The sequence below is a fragment of the Trachymyrmex septentrionalis genome, unplaced genomic scaffold (genome assembly GCF_001594115.1).
Source record: "Trachymyrmex septentrionalis isolate Tsep2-gDNA-1 unplaced genomic scaffold, Tsep1.0 scaffold112, whole genome shotgun sequence".
NCBI classification, from domain to species: domain Eukaryota; kingdom Metazoa; phylum Arthropoda; class Insecta; order Hymenoptera; family Formicidae; genus Trachymyrmex; species Trachymyrmex septentrionalis.
In genome coordinates, this window is record NW_017304248.1 from 228,835 (window position 1) to 239,021 (window position 10,187).

General features: G+C 39.1%; 1 protein-coding gene across 3 annotated transcripts in view; it reads left to right on the forward strand.

Moving 5' to 3' along the window:
* Positions 1-8,408, forward strand: part of LOC108752145 — a 12,076-nt gene extending 3,668 nt beyond the window's left edge. For all 3 annotated transcript variants that reach the window (XM_018492799.1, XM_018492809.1, XM_018492818.1), the window contains exons 6-11: positions 380-720; positions 808-1,013; positions 1,140-1,425; positions 1,500-1,636; positions 2,176-2,325; positions 5,332-8,408. In XM_018492799.1, coding sequence (XP_018348301.1) covers positions 380-720; positions 808-1,013; positions 1,140-1,425; positions 1,500-1,636; positions 2,176-2,325; positions 5,332-8,396 — 4,185 coding nt within the window. In that variant the 3' untranslated portion in view covers positions 8,397-8,408. The remainder of the gene's footprint in view (positions 1-379; positions 721-807; positions 1,014-1,139; positions 1,426-1,499; positions 1,637-2,175; positions 2,326-5,331) is intronic.
* Positions 8,409-10,187: the final 1,779 nt, after the last annotated feature.

Genomic DNA, 10,187 nt, shown 5'->3' on the forward strand with positions numbered 1-10,187 from the left:
CATTTTTGAAAAGTAGTTAGTTACTGTTACTTGTTACTGAGTCAAAAGTAACTGTGATTACCGTTATTAGTTGCTGATTCTCAAAAGTAATTCATAAAATATTCACTGATGATGGCCCGAAGAGGAGTCGAAACGTTTGGATTAGAATAAAATACCATTTGGAATTTATCCACATTTTCAAAATATGAAAAGTAACGATAAAAGTAACTATAAAATTCATTACCATTGCCAAAAAAAAAATGTAACTACGTTACAGTTGCCAAAAGAAAAAAGTAACACTATTACCAGTCCTTTACCAAAGAGAGTTGTAATGGTAACGGCGTTACAAGTAAGGAGTTATTTCTATTTCTTGATATTTATAGTATATTTATTATATTAGGACATGGTATTTTCGAGCGATACACGCTGGGCTGCTATTTCAACTGTGAGAGGTACAACGCATGTTTTTCCTGTCGCTCCTTACGGAGGTCCTGTTGGCGTCAGGACACATTCCACACCCAATGTCGTCAATAGACTATCAAGATTCCACAAAAGTGCAGGCTTGACGGATGACGGTACTCGATCCCACTCTCCTGTGTCTCATACCGAACTACCTTTGTCCGTATATCCATACTCCAATCCTCGACTTCCTCCATATCCTCATCCAACGATACTGCATCCTTTGTCACAAATTCGACAACCATCTTCTCTGAATCAAATCAACAGCTCCACACAGCCGAGGTAGCTGTTGCGTTTTGTAAAATTATAGAGTTCCACGGTGAACTAACAATAAAATTTAATTAAAAGATACCATAAATTTTATTATAGACCACAACAGAGACAACGATTACATTCTGACGATAATGGGACTTTACCGTTGAAGATTTGCGCCTGTTTCGCTCCGCCAAGAGCTTGGATGTACGCGCAAAGGGAATCCAGTAGCAAAGTTGTCAAAAGAGCAGTCGATTCTCTTTTCATCATGGCATGTCATGGAAATATGATACAATACGACTTGGATCCTAAACCAGCTGCTGGTATATTATACAAAGAGAGAATCTCACTTTATATATTTTTTTTTTATAAAAGAGAAATCAAACGATTTATATCATCCAAAATTCTTTTCTTGCGTGTCATCTAACATTTGTTTTTATTTATTTTAGGTGTGCCAAAAGAAAAAGTTTGCGACGACACCATGATTGAATTGGAGGTCGAAGCAAAGGGCCAGTGGCCACTTTGTAGGTCCCCTAATTCGTCAGATCTTGTCCAACCGTTATCTCTATCGAATCCATTACTTAGCATTTCGTTCGCACCAAAGAACAATCAGGAATTTGACACAATCGAGGATCGTTGGTTGAGTCAAGTGGAGATCGTAACCCATGCTGGACCACACAGACGATTGTGGATGGGGCCACAATTCGTTTTTAAAACTTACAATGCACCTAGCGGGTTGGTTTCTCAATTTTTGTCAATTATAATCATGATCTTACTGATACTCAAAAACGAAAATTAATCGTTTCTAGTGTTGCTGTCAATCTGGTCGAAGCAGAGGCAGTCGAGATTGGAATTACTGGGTCGCGTCCAGCAAGATCGAAGCCTGTTAATATGCCTCATGCGGCGTCTAGGCCGTTGATGCCAGTTGTCATCGATGGATCAGGAAGTAAGTGTGCAATAATTATACTAGTTTAAAAAAATGTTTTTTTTTTAATTATTTTGAATTAGACAAGGTGTTTCTTATAAATTTTTAGATGTTGAAAACGATGCTACAAGTTAAATTTTACTAGTATGTTAGGTTTCTGAAATAATTGAAGTTTTTGATCTGAAGAAAAAAGTATGAAGTCTGTTATAAGAATGAAATAAATTGATTATATTAAACAAGGAATGTCTTAGAATTGTACACTTAATTATACATAAGAAATAAACGCTTTTAACGGTCAAGCTGGATAAATAATTTAATGTAATTTTATATATTACATATGTAAGTCATTTAAATTACATGTCGAATTGATTTTTCGGCCTTGAAACGCAAACTTGATTAAACTATAGTAATAATATCAAATTAAATTAAATTGATTAACAATGCTTATAAGCATCAAAGATTTTACTTATGTTAAATAACATATTATAATATAATAATAAATAAATAGTGTTATTAAATTGATTATATTTATAAGAAAATAAGATTTATTATACTTTCAGGCAGTTATGAACAATCACCAAGATTCATGGAGGCTTATGGTGATCCTCTAGACAGCGAGAACGTGGCTGTTGGTAGTTGCGAGAGTCAACTGAGAGAGGATCTCGCGGAAGCTATGCTTGAAATATCAATTGCGTCGCATCGTGCTCCAGGTAAGTACGCAATTATGCAACAAAGTTTTATATTTATTATTAGTTCAAAGCACCTATGAATGCAGGTTCACTTAGTCGCAATATCATCAAAGCGACTAAATCGATATATTCTGTGTAATTTATGCAACTATTTATATATTTATTTGATATATTTCATATATTTGTTCAATGATTTTGTACAATACTATAACTTTTGTACAATTTTTATCTCTTTGATAAAGAATTATCTTTTATGTTATTTTTTTGTCATTATAGAGGAATAATGCCGAAAAGATATTAGATAAATAACCATATTTTATGTTCTTATTTTCATTGTTATCTACTTTGCCTGTATTCTACACGTTACCACTAACGTCTTCTAACAAGAACACAATGTAACACAGTGAATCATTTCACCCTTGTTTTTAGCAAACAACAAGGATGTAATGATTTATTGTGTTAGGCTGATATTACATTTGTCGTGATAAATTTTTTTAAGCGTGTTAATTGGCTGCAGGACAGAGAAATCCGAGAACCTTTCTTTGTCCTGCAGCAATTAACAGGCTTGAAAAGCTTGTCATACAAAAAACATATGTAATTAGCCTTATAATGTTTCCTTGCTGGAAAATATCCCATACTGTATAATCATTGTATTCTTTTGACGATTGTAAAATATTTTCATCAAACAAATACAATTTTTTACATTGTGAGTATACATATACGATTTCCCGAATCATGCATATTATATACGCAAACATTTATATGATGTATATATATATAAATCTTGGAAATGTCTGATAATTATTGAGACAGCGCTGGATAGGCAGAGCGAAATTAAACCGAGTCGAAAAATCTTGTATCATTTTGCCATTTTCGCAATAATTTAAGGGATGTTGGTGTGACGGCCAAACTCCGACGGAATTATTGTTTTGCTGATTAAATGTTGCTTGTACACATACGATTTACCTCCTTTTATTACTCGGAAACAGGAGCCAAAAACAAAAGAAGAAGAAGTTGCCGATTTATTGTAGAACCCCGGTTAGTTTTAACTGAATAGGTGATTTTTTGTACCCACAACTTGTTAGTTGTACACCAAATCGTTTACCTCAACTAATGGAAAGAAAGAAAGTTAAATTTGGCCAGTCATAAAAAAAATCGATAGTCTTAATCGTACAAGTTGGCTGTTGGCTAATTTCATCGATTGACTGATAAGACTTAGAACTACCGACTCATTGTAGAATCAGTATTAAGGAAATCCTAGAGACAATTAGTAAATAGGTACCATGGTACCCGGATATCACTCCCCGAGACACGCGAGTAATACCCGGGTACTCAAGTACCCGGACCGTATGTTTTCTATTGGTACCCATATGTTTTCTATTTGTATGATGAAATTCCGCGTTTTATTATAATTCTGTAATATACAAATTAATAAGTAGAGATGGTTTTGGCTGGATCTTGGTGCCTAATAACATTTTATACATGTATAGTATTTTTTTTGTAGAAACCGAAAATAATCACGCCAAATTTAAAGACAAATTGGTACATTAAAATAAAATGGATAAAATCCTTATTTGTATCGTTATAAAATCACTGTCAGTTATGCTTTAATAATTTATTTATGAAATTAATTCCAAATTTGATTAAATGCGAATAATATTGCACCACAAAACATTAATTAGATAATGTTTTTCATTAATAACTTTTGTCTCAGTACCGTTTCCTCCACTCCAAGCGTCGCTTATTGCTAAACATATTTGATATTTCCCAAATATACAGATTTAAACTTGCGAAGTTTGCAAGATGTATAATTCGCGAACTTTACATGACATTTGTGTGCATATTTCGATTTACCGTTTTTTATTAGCAATATTGAGAAAAAATAAACAAAATTTTTGAAAAAAGAAAGAAAGAGAAATAATTATGCTTGATAGCGTTTCACGACGACGTTATCATGCTACATTAATACCGAACCTGAAAGTGTATTCCAAATAGAAAAAAAAAATGATATTCGTAAGCAAATATTTCCTATCTCTGTGATATGTTTAACGATGAAATCATTAGTATTATAAGTTTGCGTGACACAGAACTGGCCAGAGGCAGGTATCTCCATTTTGTTCTCGTAACTGTATTATATGTTCGAGCACTAACAGTAAGATATTTTGTTGACGTCTGCTCTTTGTATTTTTGGAGAAAAGAAAATGTCCAACAAGCGGTATTATGTACCGTTCTTGTACTAACCATATAAATCCATCACATTTTGCTCGAGCTTCTAGCTTTATGTATAGCTTAGAATGAGACTTTTTTACAAACACATGTGTTTCTCTTAAGTTTGTCTTGACTTGACCCACGCATAATTGACACGCGTGTGGAATACGCAAATGCGGAATGTAATAAAAAAAAAGACGAAAAAATTAGACCATTCCTTTTTTTGTAAGACGCTCGAGATTTTATTTATCAAGCACTGATTCCTATATAATTATACCACACTGAAAAAAAAGATTGGGTACTGCAACAAATTAGATGGTAAGATATTGCGTAGCATTTTTAATTGGCTGCAACAGCCAATTTTTGGTTACAGCAGCCAATTTTTGATTGTGTTAGCCTATCCGCCTATCCGCAATATTAGTACAGGATTTCGATAGGCTAACGCAATCAAAAATTGACTACTGCAATCAATTAAAAATGCTACGCCATATTCAGCCAATCTTTTCTTTCAGTGTAAAACTCACTAGCGTTATAACTCACTTTCTTTAAATTTTGATGAATTTTGCTGTGATTTTTTGTTTATTCGTTAACAAAGCGAAATCGCAATCATATATGATATAATTCCAAGCGAGTATGCACGCGGGCTATAATTATCACTGCAAGATAAGGAAAGAAGAAAGAGAGAAACTTAAGAGAAAAAGAGCGAGAGAGAGAGAGAGAGAGAGAGAGAGAGAGAAAGAGAGAGAGAGTGAGAATGAAAGACACGCGTGAGCAGCGACTCGTAATATTGATACCTGCCTACGGCTTTTCTGTTACTAGGGAGGCGTACGGTATTTGAGAGGGTGGGTCAGCCGGTAACTAAAGTCGTCAACCCTCACACCGGCACCGTGATTACCGTGTCGGCCGACGAGGATGGAGACGCTATTAGCTCCATACAGGAGTACGACTCCGCCGCGGAGGAGATGCACGCACATAGAAGCGTGTGCGCCGAGGAGGGTCCGGCCTCGCTCGGTGCGGTTGATCTCCCAGATGAATCAGACAGCCGGGCGCTGAATCGCAAGCTCACAGAGATCTGCGCGGAGATGCGCTCGGCAAGTGAGCCGGCGATCAACAGTGTGCCTGATGAGAACATATGCGAGCTGCAGGATCGTCGTGCTCTATGCGCGGAGATGGCGGCCACGACGACAACAACGACGTCAATCGACTACGAAAAGGAGGAGGCGTTCTGCGAGGTGCCGACGAGTCTCAGCCTGTGTGCCCAACCAGGTGAGATTCCGAGCAGCCCTATGACACAGGCGAAAGAGACCGCATTATGGTGCAGCAAGGGAAGATCTACCGACAGCCGTACTGAGGACTATCGCAGCGAGGCTCACGAGAGGCATCTCGCCAAGGCCAAGTACGTCGTCAGCTACGACGATGACAGCGTTACGCTGATGGAGAACAAGACGATGCGAAGCGATAGGAGTATCGAGATATGGCAGTCGAACTTAGATGAGAGAGTCAAAAGACCTGTCGCGAGAAGAGCCGTCGATTCCGAAAGAATCTCAAGTTTCGGTACCACACAGAAACGCTCAATTGAACAGCGGATCACGCGTGCGGAAAAATACGTTGTTAAAGAAGACGATAGTGTCGTTATCAAAGACGCGCGTCGCATGGATTCGACGATGAGTGTCGGTGTGAAAAAAGAAGAAAATGACGCTGATAAGAAGAAAGTGGAGAGCGCAAGAGATACCAAGGTAGCGAGAAACAAATATGAGATGATACGCAAGAATGACGAATGGAAGAGTCAAGGTTCTCCACAGGAATTCACCGATAAGGATCGAGTTATGTTCAAAAATAGAGAAATTAAACGCACGAGAGAGCTATCTTCTATTGACTTGTCCGAGCCAATGGAATCAACTGGTGACGTAATTGTGAAGAGAGAAAATCCTGTAAAACCCGTGTTGGATGTGGAAAATGTGAGATTGCTATCTGATCATAACAATGAGTATGATAACGATAATGAGTTGCCATCGTTGGATCCACCGCCGCCGGATGATTTCAGTTCCATTGAGTATCACATGGTAGAGCCATGCAATCTTGGCAAAGACGCCGCTTTGACGTCCACTCAATCCGATGATGACATCGAGCACATCCACGAGTCTGAGGTGATGCAGATGCGGATGAAGGCTGATGCGGACAACGACAAGTGCAAAGACGCAGGTGTGACTGTCAACACAGTCGCGCAATTTTCTTCTCCTGTGATGCGACGGAAAAGCAGCAAGAGCACGATTTCGGACGATGATCTGGAGTATATACACAACGTCGACCTCGGTTTTGAATCCACGAATTCAGGCGATGCCGGTAGGACGACGTCCTTGACAAAGGCGAGCAATAACAATTCACGTAGAAGGCATAGCAGGCACACGTTGTCCTCTGATGATGATCTGGAGCACGTTCAACTTTCGGAAGTCCATGAGTTGGAACTTGATGCAGTGGCGAGATTGTCGCAGAGAGAATCTCTGCAGGCGACCCAGGAAATGACATCAGTGGAGCAGCAAGGAACGAAGTCTAAGTCTGGCAAGAGACGAAAGGATATCATGGTGATTGAGAAGAATAAGGCAGAAGCCCCAGAGGTCACTGTAATATACAATCCACTGGAGGAGGTCTGGTTGAGGTCGGAGGAGAGCGATAAACGTAGTTCCACTGATTATTTTAAAGATAAGCCGGAAGGTTCGTATCCAAGCCCCACGAGAAGGTCCAAAAATCGTGGCTCAAAGATGACGAATTTCTCATCCTCGCTGCTACCTGCCAAGCGGGCTTCTCAGATCACCGAGAGCGACATCGTTGAGATTATTGATATCGACGCTATGCAAAAAGCTTCCGATACGACGCCGGAGTGCAAGATTTTGCCTGTTATTGCCGGGGCGCGCACTCGGAAATCTCGCAAGAGCAAGAGGTCGCAGTCAGACGGTCAGTCACAAGAGAACAGCTCGACGGAGCTCTCTATTTCTGTCCTTTTGCCTTCATTCTGTTCCTCTAATGTGAAAATGGCGGAACTGCAGGAGGCCGTGCAGGAAGCCGTACGAGAAGAGCCATTTGTGGAGCTCTGCTCGAAGGATCAGGACTCAAAAGCTCTACCTTTGGCAGAGATATCTTGGAGCTCTATCGTCAAGAAAAGCATCTCTCCTTCCTTGGATTCGCAGGAAACCCGCAAAGAAACGGATCTCGAGCCGTTGATAGAGGTGGAGGAGAAACTAGAGGCCGACGAACACGCGAGGAAGCTGGAACAAGTGGAATTCTGTGGCAAAGACAGTTCTACGTTCTTCGAACCTATGGAACGCGTGATGTGTGAACATAAAAGTACGCGACAACAAGCATATAAAACTAAAGAGGAAGAAGAGGAGGAGAAGCAGTTTCTTTTCGATCAGGATGACATCGATCTGATGACGACGATAACGGTCAAGGAGAGTATCCTCGTAGACTTTCACGCGCCGATAGACGAAGAATCTCGCGTGGACAAGGATATCGCGCGTGTAGCGCGAACCAAGATCTGTCGGGACAAGGAGGATAACAAAGCGACGGAAGGCAGTCCTCTTTTCGCTTCGGAAGTACGATCCGTCAACGAGACACGTCGAGGTAACGTGGCAACCGAGAGGAGAGAATCGCAAAGAGAATCTTCTTTGCAGCTTCAACCGATGCAGCGACAGCAGGTAGGAATCGGCGACAACGACAGCACTACTGGGACGTCCGAACGGTACGATACGGCTTTCTCGAAGATGTCCCTGGAATCCGATCATGGGTACGCCGAAAAGCGGAATGAAGCGGATCGCGAAACGCCTGGCGAGCACTCGATTGCCGCCAAAAAGGCGAGCAACAGATCTAAGAGGAAAAAACGCAGATGAGTAGAGGATTGCTGCATGGACGTGCCTAGGGCCAGCCTTGCTCTTTACATACTCCTAATGCAAGTGACAGGAGTAGATTAGCGTTCATACATAACGGAATAAGATTACATTGAAGTCCGAGCGTTCCATGCGCAACCTTGAAGAGCTATTTCGCATCGGTTAGCGTCGAACGGCATGTATCTCGTTATAATGCTGATAAAGTTCATCTTTACTCCGTGTAATACGCTATCGATTTCCAAGAATTCGTTCCTGACACGAAAATTAATGTTTGAGACTATTGCAATGATCCAACGGAAGACTTGTAAGTGAAATCGAAAGCGTGTCGCGCCATGTATATGTGAATATATTTCAAAATCGCGTTTCGTGTGGCCCTATTCTCGTTTCGTCTTATTAATTAGTAATTGATATCAAAAGTTTACGCGCGAACGGATATTGTGTTCGGGCGATATAGCGGGCAAGGTTGTGTTCTAGCCGATATTAGGATATTGTTAGACGCTTTGACGCTAATTCTAATTGGGGCGTAATAGAACTAACGTAAGAACTCCCAGAACAGGATCGCGTTTTGCCACCTGAGATACAACCATGTAGCAATTTCAATTCGACTGCCTTAGATCGTAAAGCGGTGATGGAGCTTGGATTATACGTGGTGCAAACAAATTGCGTGTATCTATGTTTGCCCATTATCGATAACATAATTGTTTAGTGCAATTAACGACGCGTGATGAGCGTTTTTGGCCATTAGGTGTTCATTTACGGGATTGATCTTCTAACTAGCCCTATTCTCAAACGACGATGATCATCCGGTATACAATAGGCCATATTTCTTCGTTTTGAAGTACAAACATCGTTTTTAAATTCATCCAGCTTTCGTTTACTGCCTACTGATTACGTTTCTCGTCGAGCGACGATAGTATACACAGGGGAATTATATTATCAAGTTGAAAAGATTTTTAATCATAATACTCTGTACACACAAAACATACAGTTTGGAATGACTATAATCAGAAACTATTATAAGTATTTTAATTGTTTTAGCTGTACATATTGTCTTTGTGCACTTTTGTAACGCTTATTTGTTTTCGAGCACATTTTAAAAGAGGACTATATCATTGATCATTTATACGTAGTTCAGTATTTTTTGATAAATTATTGATACAATAACGGCAGTAGTGATAGAACAGAAAAGAGAAAACGGTAAAAGATCCCTTTTTGCTGTAATTCTTAAGATGATGTGTTCTACATCCTCGAACGCGTTCATCTTTACACAAACCACGTCTGTTTAAACGTTTATGAAAATATTGCTTTACTCACGTTTAGACACAGCCGCATATTGAAAAAGGTACTTTGTTTGAATATAAACTGTGCTCAGAATTAAAAAATTTAGACAACGCAGTGCGAGCACCACAAGAACGGCGACATTGACGATGTGAAGGATAAAGAGTCAATATTTTTTTTATAAATCCAAATAATGCATATGATTCCAGGCACTTCGATCATTTCAAAACCTATCTTTAGTCTAACTAAATTTCATTCTCTCTCTCTTTCACTCACTCACTCACTCACTCACTCTTTTTGTCTTTCTCTTTTAATTTTTTTATTTTTTTTATTTTATATACTCTCTTATTTCTCTATTCAGAAAAATTACACGCTGTCTACTAGGAAAACTCAACTTTTTTATTATTTTGAGTAGCTGACTTTATAAGATTATTATGTTCTTTTGTTAATTTTTCATTGATTTACATATTTTTTTGCAAAGTTATTAGTTTATTGAATTTATATAACGTACGTTGT